The sequence below is a fragment of the Chiloscyllium plagiosum genome, chromosome 32 (assembly GCF_004010195.1).
Source record: "Chiloscyllium plagiosum isolate BGI_BamShark_2017 chromosome 32, ASM401019v2, whole genome shotgun sequence".
Lineage (NCBI taxonomy): Eukaryota > Metazoa > Chordata > Chondrichthyes > Orectolobiformes > Hemiscylliidae > Chiloscyllium > Chiloscyllium plagiosum.
Window position 1 is genome coordinate 4339497 of NC_057741.1, and position 17914 is coordinate 4357410.

At 37.8% G+C, this 17914-nt stretch overlaps 1 protein-coding gene across 11 annotated transcripts in view; it reads left to right on the forward strand.

Annotated features, from left to right (window-relative positions):
• The window catches only part of kiaa1109 (KIAA1109 ortholog), a 420067-nt gene that overhangs the window by 187289 nt on the left and 214864 nt on the right, over nucleotides 1-17914 (forward strand). For all 11 annotated transcript variants that reach the window (XM_043674034.1, XM_043674040.1, XM_043674039.1 and 8 more), the window contains 4 exons: nucleotides 201-377; nucleotides 8596-8724; nucleotides 14261-14380; nucleotides 15655-15935. In XM_043674034.1, the coding sequence (XP_043529969.1) occupies nucleotides 201-377; nucleotides 8596-8724; nucleotides 14261-14380; nucleotides 15655-15935 (707 nt within the window). The remainder of the gene's footprint in view (nucleotides 1-200; nucleotides 378-8595; nucleotides 8725-14260; nucleotides 14381-15654; nucleotides 15936-17914) is intronic.

The following is a 17914-nucleotide window of genomic DNA, read 5'->3' on the forward strand; positions in this document are numbered from 1 at the left end:
TTCTTAATATGTTTTAAAACTAAAACATTCTGAGCTCCTATATTAATTTGGCTGTGTGATTTTGTTTGTCGTTTGAGATATTTTAGTTGGGCAGTTCTGATACTTGATTAAGTTTTCAATATTGTGCAAAATAAACTAAATGTAGATTTTAATATCGTGACACAAACGGTAGTGATTTTGATCTTTTTTTTTGTCTACAGAGGCCATCCGTGGATGGACTACTTCGTGAAGGTCATATCAGCCTTTCTGGATTGCAGTTACGAGCTCATGCCATGTTCTCAGCAGAGGGGCTACCTTTGGGCAGCACAACACTAGAATATTCTTGGCTGATTGATGTCCAAGCGGGCCTGCTTACTTCTAAAGTAACCTTGCCACAGGTAATATGTAAAATGTGTGGAAGGCCAAGGTAATACTTATTGCTTTTTAAGGAAGCTTACTTATGGTTGAGGAGGCAAGGATCAGGCAGGGCTTTAGAGGGTTACAAGGTAGCCAGGAAGGAACTGAAGAATGGACTTGAGAGCTAGAAGGGGGAATAAAAAAGTTTTAGTGGATAGGATAAAGGGAAAACCCTCAGGCATTCTACACTTAGGTGAGGAACAAGAGGATGTCCAGACTGAGGGTAGGGCCGATTAGGGAAGGTGGAGGCAACTTGGGCCTGGAGTCAGAGGAAGTAGGAGTTGCTTAAGTATTCACTACTGAGAGGGACCTTGACGTTTTTTTGGACAGCGTGAAACAGACAGGTATGCTGGAAAAATTTGATGTTAGGAAGGAGGGTGTGCTGAAAAGTTTGAAAAACATAAGGAAAGGTAAATCCCCAAGCCGAACAGGATATACCCAAGGTTTTTACCAGAAGTGAGGGAAGAGATTGCTGAGCATTTGGCTATGACCTTTGCATCCTCACTGTCCATTGGAGTAGTGCCAAATGATTGGAGAGTGGCAATTGTTACTGCTTTGTTCAAGAAAGGGAAAAGGGATGACCTTGGCAATTACAGACGAGTCAGTATTACGTCTGTGGTGTGCAAAGTGTTGAGGATTCTGAGAGGCAGGATTTATGATTACTTGGAAAGCCATAGTTTGATTAGACGTAGTCAGTATGGCTTTGTGAGGGGCAGGTCATGCCTCACAAACCTTATTGATTTCTTTGAGGATGTGACTAAACACACTGTTGAAGGTAGAGCAGTGGATGTGGTATACATGCATTTAGCAAGGCGTTTGATAAGGTTCCCCACGTCGGCACAATCTGAAAGTAAGGAGGCATAGGATACAGGGAAATTTGGCTATCTGGATAGATAATTGGCTGGCCCATAGAAGACAGAGGGAGAAGAAGACATATGGTGTGTTGGCTTTCATTAGCAGGGGGATTGAATTTAAAAGCCGTGAGTTTATGCTGCAGCTGTATAGACCCCTGATTAGACCACACTTGGAATATTGTGTTCAGTTCTGGTCCCCTCAATTATAGAAAGGATATGGAAGCTTTACAGTGGGTGCAGAGGAGATTTACCAGGATGCTGCCTACCCTGGAGGGCATGTCTTATGAAGAAAGGTTGAGGGTGCTAGGACTTTTCTCACTGGAGCGAAGAAGGATGAGAGATGACTTGATAGAGGTGTGCAAGATGTTGAGAGGCATCGATAGAGTGGATAGCCAGAGATGACTTTCCATGGTGGAAATGTCTATCATGAGGGGACATAATTTTAAGGTAATTGGAAGAAGGTTTAGCGGAGATGTCAGAGCCAGGTTCTTTACACAGAGAGTGGTGGGTGTGTGGAACGCACTCAGTGGTGGTAGTAGAGTCAGGTACATTAGGGACATTCAAGGGACTCTTGGATAGGCACATGGAAGACAGTACAATGAAAGTCATGTAGGTTAGTCTGATCTTAGAGTAGGATAAAAGGCCGGCAAACATCAAGGCTGTAGTGTTCTATGTTTCTCTCAATGGCTCTGTCTGCCTCCGTGTGTGCATACATGGACGCATGTATACACACACACACACACACACACACACACACACACACACACACACACACAATTAATATGTTGGTCTCTACGCTAACAACATTTACAGCGAGTCTGATGCATAAAATTGCACTAAAAATGGATTGTTAATTAGTGTTAAAGCATTAGTTAATTTTAATGCCAGAAATAGTCTAGATCAAGTGCTTTTGTGTATCCTAAGAACATCACTGCTATTTATCTAACTCTTCTGCAATTCCTGGTAATCTGATTTCTAACCTTACTAGCTTATGCTTCTTCTTAGAAAAATGTAAAATAATAACCTGTTTACTGCTATTCCTTTCTTTTAGAAATCCAACTTCATTTGGACATCTTAAGTTACCAAATTCTTTCTTTCTATTCACTGCATATATATTTTGAACAGTATTTTGTTAGTGTAAGATTTTATCAAGAGTTATAGTTTTTCATCTTACTTTTTACTCAATTCAGTGCTTCTCAGTTTTGAATGATTTAAAGCCTCCTGCTAATGTTGTTAGTTTGTTCAGAATTGGTTTAAATTATTTTGCCAGTTTGCTTCACATACCGTATTTCAATTAGCTTTGAAACTTGATTTTTATTCTCATAAAAATTCATCTTTTAAAACCTATTATTTTGTCACTGTCAAATCCTCTCGTGTGTGGTTGTGGGTATGTACAGAAATTTGTAGTGTGTGTTTTTTTGTTGGAAAACAGCTAAGTTTTTTTCCAAATGGTGTGTTCAGTGGTGCTATGTCAATTACAAATTGTAAATTCGACAGTGTGCACCCCATTCATTTGCAAAAGCTGATCTGTTCATTATTTATAAAACAAAGTGCAATCAGTTATTTTCATATTTGAAACTTCCTGAATATTCCTGTTCTTGTGTGTACATATGTAAAATTTGTCACCTTGAATTTCCCTGGAGTGTCAGAGGCTGAGGGGTGACCTTATAGAAGTTTATAAAATCATAAGGTGCATGGGTAGGGTAAATAGACAAGGTCTTTTCCCTGGGTTGGGGGAGTCCAGAACTAGAGGGCATAGGTTTAGGGTGAGAAGGGGAAGATTTAAAGAGGATGTAAGGGGCACCTTTTTCACGCAAAGGGTGGTATGTGTACGGAATGAGCTGCCAGAGGAAGTGGTGAAGGCTGGTACAATTACTACATTTAGAAGGCATCTGATTGGGTACATGAATAGGATGGGTTTAGAGGGATATGGGCCAAGTGTTGGCAAATGAGACAAGATTAATTTAGGATATCTGTTCAGCATGGATGAGTTGGACCAAAGGATCTGTTTATGTGCTGTACATCTCTTTGATTCTATGGATTATTTTGTCATCAGTTGGCTGCCAGTTGCTGACGGCTATGAGCAGATTTGATTAGTCCTGTTCTGCAATATAGAATGGTGAGAAGTGTGCTATGGAAGAGAAACAAAATAGTAGGGCTAGAAAGGAACTCAGACTAAAATTCTAAAGGAAAATTATACATGTTGCTTCTTTTGTTCAATTCTAATTCCAATATTTGTTTGATCTTGAAAAAGATTAATGTTTCTGGAGAGACCTTTGAGAGGAAAGTCAAACATGGACAAATTTCAAAGAAAACAAATTAATTTATGTTTGCTGCAACTTCAGTTTTTAGATATAAAAGTTTAATTTGCTTAACTAATCTGATTTATAAAACGTTTCACAGCAAGAACTGGCTAGTTGGCTTGTGTCATGTTTGTATCTGTCACAGTCAATTTTACTCATCAAATTGGAAGTGAAGTGTAACAGATTAATGAACACTGTTGGTGTACTACAATTTAGATTGCTTGTAGGTGGTCTCTCATGATAATTGCTGCAACTTGTTGCTTTAGTTCTTATTAAATAGCAGCAGGTTGAAGCAGGTCGGTTGCTCGGTGTTTGCTCTATATCTTTATCTGATGAAGAATGCAGTGATTTGGGTGAAGCATATTGCCTGTCAAGTGATTTAACAAGTAATTCAGACTGTTGCAATTTTAAAATAAGCATGTTATAGAGGTGCAACAGTAAGTGTTGGCAATGTTCAACAGGCCTGTTGAGCAAGAAGAACAGGGCAAATGTCTTAGACTAATGACCTATGATCAAAATCGGAAGAGCTCAGAAATTTAAGCAGGTACAGAAGAAAATGTCAGCAATAGAATGGGATACAGGAATAATGAAATGATAGAAGGGATGTCAGGTCAAGAGGTCAATTCCTGGAATGGCGGGACTATCTTATGTTGAAAGATTGGAGCGACTGGGCTTGTATACCCTTGAGTTTAGAAGACTTGAGAGGGGATCTGATTGAGACGTATAAGATTATTAAAGGATTGGACACTGTGGAGGCAGGAAATATGTTTCCGCTGATGGGTGAGTCCTGAACCAGAGGACACAGCTTAAAAATAAGGGGTAGGCCTTTAGGACAGAGATGAGGAGAAACTTCTTCACCCAGAGAGTGGTGGCTGTGTGGAATGCTCTGCCCCAGAGGGCAGTGGAGGCCCAGTCTCTGGATTCGTTTAAGAAAGAGTTGGATAGAGCTCTCAAGGATAGTGGAATCAAGGGCTATGGAGATAAGGCAGGAACAGGATACTGATTAAGGATGATCAGCCATGAACATGATGAATGGTGGTGCAGGTTCGAAGGGCAGAATGGCCTACTCCTGCACCTATTGTCTATTGTCAAGAAGAGGAGGCTGTGGGGCAAATAAGGAACCAAAAAAAAGCGAAGGATCTGTAAATTAGAACAGGAGAGAGGTCACTCACACTTGGTTGTTTTCTGTACCCTTCTCACAGCCAAACCAAACCTTTTTTTCTGCAGCACCCTGATTTGAATTTAAGAATTTTATAACTTTTAATGAGATCCCCTCGAATTCTTCTTAACATCAGAGAATACACAGAGACCTAAGCTCCTTTAATCTCTCCTCAGGATAGTCTCAGTATTCCAGGAATTAATGTAGTTCACCTTCCTCTCTGGCAAATATATCACTCCTTGGGTAAGGGACTAAAACATGAACAGAATACTCCAGGTGTGGTTTCACTGGGGCTCTGTTACTTTCCTGTGTTTGTAGTCCAATTCTCTTGCAATAAAGATCAATCTAATGTTTGCCCTCCTTATGTGTTCTGCTCCTGTATGTTAGCTTTCAGTGGTTTACGAAAATCAATTCTTTACAATTTTTCAGCTTTTAAGAAATGCACTGCACATCCATTCCTTCTACTAAAATGATACCTCTCACTTATCCACATTATATTCCATTAGCCATGTCCTTGCCCAGAACTCAGCCTGTCAGATTCCTCTTGAAACCTTTTTGTATTCTCTGTACAATGCATATTCCTACATAGTATTGTGCCATCCACAAACGTTGAAGTATTACGTTTTGTCCTGATGTCCTAATTGCAACTTCCCAACTTGAGAATAATTAATCTATTCCATTCTTTGTTTTCTTTCCATTAACTAATCCTCAATCCATGCCAATATATTAGCCCCATGTGCTCCAATTTTGTTTACTAACTTCTTGAACAGCATCTTATCAAAAGCCTTGTGAACATTCACTGAACACCACACATACTAGTTTCTCTTGCTCTACCCTGCTAGTACATCTCATCAAAATTCCCTAAGGTTTATCAATCATGATTTTCCTTTCATAAATACCACTTTAGCCAAATCTTGTCTTCATAAACTTGTAAATGCCTTTAAGTTTAAGATACTAGTATTAGATCTAAGTTTTATCTCCTGAAAGCTCAATATGAGCTTGCCTGGTGCTATGACCACACTTGCCCGGAGGATCCTTAGTACAAGATTGATTATTTCCCTCTGGTTATGTGCAACCAAATGTGAAATATGCTGTTCTTTAGTTAGTTTTAGAAGTATTGTTCCAAGAAACTTGCCCAAATACATTTATGAAATCATCCTTAAAGTTACTTTGCCAATTCAATTAATCTATTTTATATAATGTAATGCATAATGATTGAGGACTTGTTAATCTTGTGATACAGAATTCTCTAAGCAACTGTGATAATAACAGAGTGGAATTTTATATCCCGTTTTAAGGTGAAAAACTTGGGTCTGATATGAGTGTCCTAAACTTGAAGGCATCTGGAGATATGAAGACAAAATGTAGAGTATTAAATTATTGCAGCAAATACATGTTTGAGCTCATCCTTATTGCTACTTTGCCAATTTGATTTTTCCAATCATATATGACCATTAAATCATTGCAGCTCCTTTTGTTACAAGCCCTCATTCTACCCTGATTTATACATTGTCCTAGAGTAGAACTACTGTTAAAGTGCCCATGGAATATAGGCCCCACACTACTACTCTTTTGCTGTTCCTTATTTCCACTTCACGCTGATTCTACATTTTGATTTTCTGAGCCATGATCATATTTCACTATTGTACTGGTATCATCTATCATTGAGAGCTTCTTTCCCATTCTTCTGAAATGTCAAACACTGTGTGCATTCATATAAAATCTTTAATTCTGTCTTTTTTTAGCATTTTCCTCTGCTCTGACTTTGTTAACTGGTGTACTCTTAGGTTTGTGCATTCTGTAGCTTCCTGTCACACTCCTCTGGTTAATATTACCTCTATCGCTAACATGCCGTGTTGCTTTGTCCTTCCTATTAACTTTCTCCTTAAATTTCTCCTGATGAGATCCCTTCCCCACCGCTTTACAGTTGGTTTTACAACGTGGCAGGATCAGGAATAGAAATTGCTGTGAAAGCTCTGCAGGTCTGGCATCATCTGTGAAGAGAAATCAGTGCTGATGTTTTGGGTTCAGTGACCCGTCCTCAGAACACAAAGGCAGGATACTAGTCTTAGTCTTATCTGTACAGTCATCTCTTCCCCTAGTGCTGGTGCTATTCTGCATGAATTTAAATGTATTTCTCCTCACTGAACTTCTATTCAGCACTCCTTTAAGGTCTCCCTTACATCAATTTACTTATGAAGTATGCAGTAATTGAACTTATTACCTTTGCTTTTTAATTTTGATTACTAGCCATTCAAACTTGATCAGCAGAACTACTCTCTTCATCCTAGCTAATTTATTGATATCCATGGAACTGCAATAGTTGAATCCTCCCACCTTGTTCATTTAGTCTGATCAGAATCTTCTCATATTGAAAAATGTGTTGCTGGAAAGCACTGCAGGTCAGGCAGCATCCAAGGAGCAGGAGAATCGACGTTTCGGGTATAAGCCCTTCTTCAGAGTCCTGATCTCCAGCATCTGCAGTCCTCACTTTCTTCTCATACTGCACAAATTTGCATCATATATGGTTGACGTGAATCACAGAGTCAATCAACTTCCGCTTGCTGCCCCTGAAACATTTTATCTGCAATGTCAACTATTATATTTTGTTTAACTAATTGTTTTTAAAAGTTTATAAATGTCTCCAAATGATTATTTGTAGGAATTGGTATGATATCACTTTGAGAGATCATGCTAATGAACACGTAACCATGATGTAAAACAAATGTCCAGCAACTATTACATATTCAGCTAGCAGCCTATAATGCGAGGGAGTGTAACTGGACTTTCCTGTAACAGTAGTAACATATGAACCTCTATACCAATCAAGTTTGTTTGCTGACCAATCTTGTAACATATCGTTAAATAAATTGAACCAATTTACCAGACCTGGTGAGTTTGACTAGCTTGTGAATGCAAATGATGAACTACAACAAGTATATTAAGTGTTTAAATTTAAACAATAAATTTTATACAGTGCTTGCATCTCCATGGTACTAATTTAAGCCATTGTCCCAGTTTGAACAAAAAGAAACCTTAGAATTCACCAAGCGATCACTTATTTGTTTGCCTAATTACTACCTCTGGATTTCAGATCTGTGCATACACTGATCATATCCTAGACCACTTTCTGTTCTATAAAAACTTCCTTTCTCTCATTGAAAAACTTTAAGACTTAGTGCTGAATTCAAGTATTTATTATGTTAAGATGGTGTCCATGCTACTTACTCCACAAACAAAAATCTCCTGCATTTACACCAGCTAAAATTGCAGAGTTCCAAACTAGGCCCTACTGACTAGTGCGAGTGCCAACTAATCACCTATTTAACTATCTAACTGTGTGGCTGCCATCAGCAGGCAATTTTATTTTAACCAGTGGCTAAGACTGAAAGGAACTACCACTTAAGGACAAGTGATATGTGACCTAACTATATTTTAGGAAAAGACCTACACTTTAACTTGCTTCGTATTCCTTACTCACTAAATTCCTGAGTTTATTACATCGTCAAAGCACTAGTCCATGAAGCTATTCTCCATGCTAGAATTAATTGTTGCTTTCAAAAAGTAATTGGATGAGCACCTGAAAGGGAGTTTTTAAGAGTTTGGGGAAAGGACTGGTATTATGAGAATTGCTATTGCAGGCAATTGGCATAAAACGTGAACCACGTTCTGTTGTAGTCATTCTTTGACTGTGTGTAAACTAGCGCACTGTTGAAAATGGCTAGTGTCATGCTGTTAGAGAATCATTTATGTTTTATTTTCCATTTACTCAAGAAGGCAGTATGGAATTGATCTACATTGATGCATTCTCTCTTCACATTATTTGAATTTCTATTCATTAATATATGCTCCAACAAAGTTGGTGATGATTTATTTTTTGTAGCTGGCAACTCTGCTAGAGTGGGGCCAAACATTCATCTTTCATGTGATGTGCCAAGAATATGAATTGGAAAGGCCCAAATCTGTTGTTTTATGTCAACATGGTGTTGATCAGCGCTTCTGCGATTTGAAGGTAAGGAAGCTCAAATCTCATTAAGCCGTATAATTCATTAGCACATGCTACTACATTAGCTTTTTTTTAAAAAAACCGGACTTCCATACAGGCAGAAATATGATTTCAGTTGAGCGATAGATGTGAAGAAGTCTGTTATAAGTCTTAAAATTTCCATCAAACAGTATTTGAATGTAGAGACAAATAAAGCTCTGTGCTCATTTCAAATAAAGCTCTGTCTTTGCTACCCCCTGTTGTATTGAATTGATAGGTGTTAGTATTATGTTGGAATGCAAGTTAATAGCAAATATAATTTTAACAATTGATCTTTTATATATAAAAGTACAAAAGAATGCTGAAACATTGTTGCTTCTTATAAGCCACTTCAGTTTCTTCGTCAAAGAATGATGCTTAGAAAAAGTCTCCTCTAGATCACTTCTGCTACTTGACCTAGACACACAGAAATGCTGGTTGAGTCAACATATTCACTCCAATATTTTTTTTCAGAAAGGCCACCTTTTACAGTGCTTCACAGACTTTTCCCTGTGTCTGTGCTCATTTCAGGCTTGATGATTACAATTGGTAAACGTTGGAGAGCATGGTGGGGGTTGCCCAAGGAAGGGAAGACCTATGAGAGCATGAATGGATTGTTTTCAGTTGTTTATAAAGACCACTATTATAACTTCAATATCAGATCAGTTAATTGGTAACTGTGTACAGTCTGTGAGTTGGCTATGTTCTCCTATTCCTCCTCTTCCACCTGATGTATGTCTGTGCCAATTTGTTCTCTTAGGAAAGAGGATGAGTTGGAGATTTTTTTCCTTATGCAGATAGAAAATTAGTGATTTGAGAATTATGTAAGAATGTCAGTGTTACCATCTTTTCAATTTGATTTACTTTGGAGAAAGGTTAATGGCCTTTGCTCTCCATTATAACCTGACAGATCAGAAACTGCATGATGAATCAATGTACCAACACTATGTCTTAGCACTCAATCATGTTCCCCAATTTTTGTCAGTTTTGTTGAATTTGTACACGAGTAAGAACAAAATCATGGTGAGAACTTTCGTGTGTTTTTATATTTTTTATGTTTGTTTCGAGACGTTTTTCAAAATATTTTGAAATTGGTATACGTGACTTTAAAATCTATTCTTTAGAAGTTAGTTTGATTGTCCTTCCATGGTGCTAATTTTAAAAAGCAAATCAAATGTTGTTAGATGGCAAATAAGTAGGTTAAACTCCCAATGACATTAAATATAGCCAATAGGTTGTATGATTATCTTTAGCTTTGTGAATTGTTGCAATTGAGGAAAGGACTCTCTTGTGGCTTGGCCTCAAATCAAGTAACTCAATTTAACATACCCAATGCTTTAAAGAATATTGTCTACTAAGAATTACTGAAATAGACTTTTTAAATCCAAGTAAGTAATGAACTTTTAATGAAGGTATTGTTTCTGATCTTCAATTGTTACCTCCACTATAACCTTTCCTTAATGGCATATCTATAAATGAGGAAAATTAATTGGCAATTATTACAAAATCTCTAGACACTTGAGCTTAGAGTTCTAAATTGACAAGCGATCCCACATCTTCAAGTGTTCAGAGAGACATGAAATTAAATCGAGTAGTTTAACTTTCGATTAACCAGATGGATGTTGTTGCTAACCTTTAGATGCAAAAGTAATTGAGTAATGATCGATGTTTACAAAAATAGTTCATGGTTCATAGCAAAGATGTATTGCAGTGAGGATGAAGGATTCTAGGAAGGGAATAAACCAACAATGGTTAACCAAGGAAATTGAGAATAGCATCAGATAGAAAGGAAAAATCTGCTATATGGCAAAGATAAGTGGTAAGCGAGAGCATTGGGAAGGTTTCAAAAGTCAGCAAAAGACCAAAAAAAGGAGAAAATAAACTTTGAGGGTAACTGGCAGGTAATGTCAAAGTGGACAGCAAGAGTTTATTTTTTAAAAAGTATAAAAAGGAAGAAAGAAGCCAAAGTGAAGATGTGCCTCTGAGAGAATGAGGCTTGTGAAATATAGTGGGGAATGAGGAAATAGCATAAGAGCTGAATAAATACCTTGCATCACTCTTCACAGTCAAAGACCCTAATAATATTTGTAAATCAGTAAATGTTGAAAGGGCAAAACGAGAGATTAAATAAATACAATAGCTATCACAAGAGGAAAAGTGCTAAGGAAGTTGATGATGATAAAGTCCAATAAGTGTCCTGAACTTGGTGGGATGCATCTTAGGATATTAAATGAAGTAGCTACAGAGGTAGTGGATGCACTGGTAAAAATCTTTCAATAATCCGTAGATTCTGAAGAGTTTGAGGGTTGGAAAACTGCCAATGTACCAGCCTTATTTAATAAGAGTTGGAGACAAAAATCAGGAAACTGTAAGTCAGTTAGCTTAACATCTATAATTGAGAAAATATTTCAGTCTATTATAAAGGATGTAATAGCAGTGCATTTCGAGATGCGTAATATAATCAAAGAGATCAACATGGCTTCACGAAGGGAAACTCATGACTGAAAAATTTATTTGAATTCTTTAACGTAGCAAAACAGGCAAGATAAAGGGGAAGTGATAGATGTAATTGGTTTTCACAAGGTGTTTGATAAGGTACCACTTTGGCTACTTAACAACGCAAAAGCCTATGCTGTTTGAGGTAGTATGATAGCTTGGTTAGAAGATTGGTTAATTAAAAGAAGATGGAGAGTTGGGAAACAGGTGCATTTTTCAAATGGCTACCTACAACTAGTGTTTTTGAGATCACTATTCTTAATTTTTCTCATTTTTAGTTTGGAACTGAGAGTTCAAGTTAAGAATTGAATTTTTAACAGCAGCTTATGTTAAAAATAAGAAAAAAAAGACAGAGCATGTTTGCTATTGGGAACTGCCTAGAAAGATAATACAGCTACAAGAATGCTGAAGATGTTTTGGCACCAAGAAGTTGTTATGCTCAGGGATTGGCAGCTGGTTAGATATTGAATTTGTCAATCTAGGGAGGGCTGATGTTGGTGAACCAGCCACAGATGTTGAAAAACAAAGAAAAAACAAAAAAGAAGGTGAATGCATTCTTAGTGAACTTTTGGGCAGGAGGTAGTTTTTCTTTGGAAGCTGCCAAACTAGGAAGTTGTTTCTTGGTAATGCTTTCTAGTTATTCTCCAGTTATCAAACTTGTTGAAAGTTCTGAGAAAAGGACCCCACTCTATAGGAAAAGAGTAATAATCACCAGAGGTGTGTGGAAGTTGTTGACATTGACTGGTGTCTTCAGAATTCAGGTGAGAGAGACAATTTCTTGTGCCTGCAATACAAACAATCATCAAAGGATTTCATGAAGATCTGGTGTTTCTTATTAAAGTGGCTATCAGGCAAACAAGTTATGATTTTTTTACTTTCTTTCATTTATTTCTTAACTGTGTCAGTCTGTCAGTGAGAGTTGGGGGTTTGTATTCAAAGAAGGTTAGGCTTAAGTCATGGATATTAATTAAATTCACTTGTGATTCATTGTGTTCTGCTAGTTACATTTGTTTAAATTATAAATTTAGTGTCAAAGATCTGTTAATGATAATTCTGGTTAGGAACACTTGAGCAATTTTGAGGGTTGTTACTTTAATTTCACTGTGTGTTACAAACAGAGTGACAGTGTATGATTTAGTTTGGCTTGTTGTCCTGTATCATAAGTGTGCCACAAGGATCAGTTCTGGGGCCACAATTGTACGCAAGAAATATTAATGACTTTGATTAGGAAAGTGAATGTACTATGGTTAAGTTTGTGGATGACACAAAAGTAGATGAGAAGGCAAGTGATGAGGATAGCACAGTCTGCAGAAGGATCTAGACAGGTTAAATGAGTGGGTAAAGTTTGGTAGATGAAGTATAATGATTAGATCCCCTACAGTATGGAAACAGGCCCTTCGGCCCAACAAGTCCACACCGAGCCTCCGAAGAGTAGCCCATTTCCCTCTAACACTATGGGCAGTTAGCATGGCCAATTCACCTGACTGGCACACCTTTGGACTGTGGGAGGAAACCAAAGCACCCGGAGGAAACCCACATAGACACTGGGAGAATGTGCAAACTCAACACAGTCGCCTGAGGTGAGAATCAAACCTGGGACCCCTGGTGCTGTGAGGCAGCAGTGCTAATCACTGAGCCACCATGCCGTCCGTGGGGAGATAATAGGTTATGCACATTGGCAGAAAGAATTCAGGAACTGAATGTTTGTTAAGAGGAGAAAGATTGCAGAAAACTATAGAACAGAAGAATTTGGCACTCCTCAACCATGAATCACAAAAAACTAGCTCCATATTCAGTGGGTAATTGGGAATAAATGGAACGCTGACCTTTATTTCATAGAGAGTTGAGGATGAAAGTGTGTAGTTTTAGCAAAACCTCCCTAAGGCATTTGTCAGAACATAGCTGGAATACTGTGAAAAGTTTTGGGCAATTTTATTAAAGGAAAGATATACTGACATTGGAGGCAGACCAGAGGAGGTTCACAAGGCTCACTGTGGGTATGGAGGAGTATCTTCTGAAGGAGAGGTTGAGAACACAGTGCCTGTATACATTGGAATTTAAGAGAATGAGAGGTGACCATGTTAAAATATACAAGATTCTTAGGGGAATTGACAGGGTAGATGCGGAAGGGTTTTTTCTTGTAGGACAATCAAGGAGCAGCGGGTGTAATCTCAAAATTAGAGGTTGTGAAAAAAAAGGTGAGAATCAGGCTGGTTTTATCCCAATGTCCATAAATAACTTTGAATGCAGCCCACGCTGTAAGTGCAAGAATGATGGATCAAACCATGTAAATTGAATTTGAGTTCCCTGGTCTAATGCAATGTTTAATAAAACAAAGAACTGCAGAAGCTGAAGATCTGAAGCAAAAACAGAAATTGCTGGAGAAGCCCACCAGGTCTGGTCACAACTGTGGAGAGAAAAACAGTGTTATTGTTTCAAGTCCAGTGACCCTTTTTCATAACTGTTCAAAAGATGACTGGACTTGAAAAGTCAATAAAGCCGAAAGAACTGCAGATACTTGAAATCAGAAGCAAAAACAGAAGTGGCTGGAAAAGCTCAGCAGGTCTGGCAGCATCTATGAAGAGGAAGTTAATGTTTTGGATCCAGTGACCCTTCTTCAGAACTGTTAATGCTGTTTTCTCTTCAATGATTCTGCCAGATCTGCTGAGTTTCTGAAGCAATTTCTGTTTTTTGTGTTTGATACAACACTAACCTGCCATCTTATGGTTAAGCTGCTAAAGGCTATGATACAATTTGTATATCGTTGAGTAACTGCATTGCAAACAGAAGAGAAAGGGCAGAAAATGGAATAAGTTAAGACTTTAGGCAGATCTGATAAACTTTTCATGTTGTCTAACCTCAGGAAATAATGTTTCAGATTGGCTGATAGGTCTTAATGGAGAAAGAAAACTAAGTTTAAAAAAATTTATCATTTTAGTCTTAAAACCTAAATTTCAAAATGTATGTTTGCATTCTTTGTTGATATCTCAGCACGTGTTTATTTCTGTTTCCTTTTCAATATACTTAGCTGAAAAATGTGCATGGACCATGTCAACGATCAGAAGAACTGAAATACGTTATGACTCGGATAGCAGTTGATGGCGCAGATCTCTTTGTTGTAGAGCATGGTTGTGCAGCCAGTATTAAGGTAATTGGTTGAATAATGTCAAATGAAAACAAAGAGAAATACATGTAGGTATTTCAAATTGTCTTTTGAAACAAAAATACAGATATATATGTGAATTGTCTATGTCAGTGGAACGAGATAAATAATTTATTTTTGAGAAACTATAAATTCCTGATGTTCTTGGATTGCAAACCATTGCTCGAAAAATATATTTCTGCTGAACTGGTGGTTGTTTTAGGTTCTTAGTTTCTATCCAGAGGAAGCCTGTGTTCCTAGCCTAGATAGGCTAATGCTGAAGAAGTTCATTTTAACTCATCACAAAATCAGAAGCATGGGCCTCATTTAAATGTAGCAATTGTCAAGCCAGCCCTCCTGTTTGAGTTTCTTGGCTGACCCGTCTCCCAACAACCTGGCACAATTAAACATGAAATTAGTCTATTGATGATGATTTTGGGTTAGGTTTCTTATTTCTAACAATTTAACCCCAACACAATCTTGCCCATCTTGTGGAGAATTAAAACTCTTCCTCCCTCTTCTGGCACATTAGTTTGATTCTTCTTGGTTTTGGACATCTATAGGCCAACAATAAAATTCAATGTTGACTTTAAGCTTACAGGTCAGTTCCAGGTTTGAGATGTGCCTGTACTTTGTATGTCGAAGATATAGATTGTTATGAAGAGTAGTTGCAGCAAATTTTCCTTCAGCAAAATATTGTACTGCTGTTTCTGACTTTTGCATATTACTTCGAATTCATCTTGTAGAATTAATTAATTGATTAATTTCCTGAAATTCTGTTCCTTTTTCTTCTCACTGTCTACCATCCCTGACTGGCAGTGGAGATTTTTTGCCCCCTTGCAGTTGACTTTCTAAAATCAGCTCTTAGTAGCTGTATGTCTTCAATTGGGTTAATATTCTCACTGATACAAACTTTTGTTTACAGTTTAAAAAGCCTGGCACAGCTGTAATCAAGATACACAGGATTATACCTGCAAACGTCTGCTGTTGCACTAATAATAACTGTAATGAGAATTTGTTTTATATTCTTGTAACTTGTGTTACAAGTGCTCGAGGCTTTTACCTTTTCTGTCACAGAATTTATTTTCTCACAGGAGCTGGAGAGGACAAACATGATAAATGTGAAAGTTCTGAATATCAAATAAAGCATTGCTGGCAGCTAGGTTGCTGATTTAAAAAATAAATATTTTTTGTTATGTTTATTCATGATAATTATTGTACTGTATAAGATATGGTGCTTGCATAGATGTTTCTAATTTACAACTAATTTCATATTCTAGATAGGGGCCATTCGCATTGCTACTTGTAATCTTCATAACCAAGCAGTTGGAGAGGGTGTGAGTGCTGTTGTACAAGATGTTCAACTGAGACAATATATTGAACAATTTGAAAATTGTAAGCTTGGAATTCAACCCACCATACTCCGTCGATCATGTTGGCTAGAAGCTGGTTCAGTAAATTTTGGATTAATCACAGCAGATGTGGCTTTGGCTGCAGATCATCCTGTAAAACATGAAGCACAAAGACAATTCTTGGAAACTCATGATTACCGAACTAAAAGGTACTGCGTAGTTATATTTGTAAGTAGAAGCAATGATGTACCAGACAGGGAAATAAATCTCAATGATGGCCGGAGTATACTAACATTTTCTTCCTAGCTTATTTAAATATTTGATATGCTAAACTTACTCATAACACTTCATATTATCTTATCGTGTGTAAAATTGGCATGTATTAATTTACCTTCCTACCTTGATCTCTCATGTCAAATATGATCAGGTAAAGTAATTGACATCAACAGCATAAAGAATTTTGGTAATGTTTGACCTTTGTGAAAAACACTGTTATAAGCTAATTTAGTCATGCAGAATAATTTTCTAGCTTAGTGGTAACTAGTAGCCTTTATATGGGAGCTTTGTATCTGATTTTCATTATGACTGTAGCAATTGACAGTCTGCAAGCTTTTGGAATCCAGATTATAACTGTTGCTCATTTATAGCAAGATTGCTTATTGTTAAGAGGTTTGCACCAATATATGCCCATATTGGAACTCATGGCATGAGGTATCATGGCATGTGGAATCAATGTCGAAAACTCTCAGGGCCTCTCCCATCCAATTGCCACCTTTTATGGCTCCACCACTGATGAATCTGTCCTGCATATTGGATAAGGCATGATCGGAGTTGGCGACAGAGACTACAAGCATGCTCAACACTGGAAGCTGCTTATGTTAAACAGAACCAACTGATCCCAGAACAAATTTCTGCAGTTTCCCCACATCCAGTACAAAATCATTAAATAACTATTAGATGAGAAGGGTCTGCAAACATCTGCATCCTGACTGATGGCAGCTCAGTCCAAGATTTCAAGTAGTCTTCAGCCAGATGTACAGAGTGAATAGTCTATCTATCTATCTATCTCCAAACCACTCCAGCAACACAGCTGACAATGTTCAGCTGTTTTGGTTCATTTTGTATGAGATTGTCAAGATTTTTGCTGTATACATGGCAGAGACAATGTTGCATTGTAGAGATGAAGAATTGTACTCCAGAATTAACCATGCCCATAGCCTAGCTGATCCATTGACGTTACAACACTGACATCTATATGACAAAGTGGAAAATTGACCCAGGAATGCCCTGTCCACAAAAAAACAGATCAAATCTGCCCCACATGTTTTGTCTTAATTATCATCAAAGTGACCCTGAAAGTTAAAATAAGCAAAAGTTACACAGTGTGAGCTGGTTTGATTTCTCCAAGGACTACTGAGCTCCTGACCTCATTGCAGCCTTGATCCAAGGATGGACAAAGAGCTGAACTCAAGTGGTGAGGTGAGAGTGACTGGCCTTGTTAAGACAACCTTTTGATCAAGCGTAACATCAAGGAGTCTTAGGTAATAAAGTTTGGGAGTGTGGAGTTCTCTTGGATGGATAGAGTTATACACAGCAAGAAGATTGTGATTATTGGAAACCAATCATTTCAACACATGGCATCACTTCTGGATTTTCTGAAGGCAATGTCATGGGCCCAACTATTTCTAGCTATCAGATCAGTGGTGTTTCCTCCAGCATTTGGTTAAAAGTAGGGATTTTCACTGGTAATGGAAATGTTGCTTTTCATTTTCAACTATCTGACAGTAAAGCAGCCTGTGCGCACAAAATCAGGTTTGACTGATAAGAGATTGGTGGCATTAGTGCTCCACAAGTGCTGAGCAATGACTGTCGAGTGGGAGCCATGATTTGAAGATGCTAGTGTTGGACTGGAGTGGACAAAGTTAAAAATCACACAACATCAGGTTTATTTGGAAGTACCAGCTTTCGGAGCACTGCTCCTTCAGGTAGCTGTGGAGCAGGATCATAAGACACAGAACTGACAGTTGCAGTGTTATGCAACTGAAACAATTTATGGAAAAAAACCTAGATTGCTGTTAAGGCTTTCATCTTTTAGAATGTGTTGCAGGTTTTGGTCATTAATATGTAAATCTTATGCATCTGCATCAAGGACAGACACCTCAGTACCTCACTCTACCGCAAACCCACT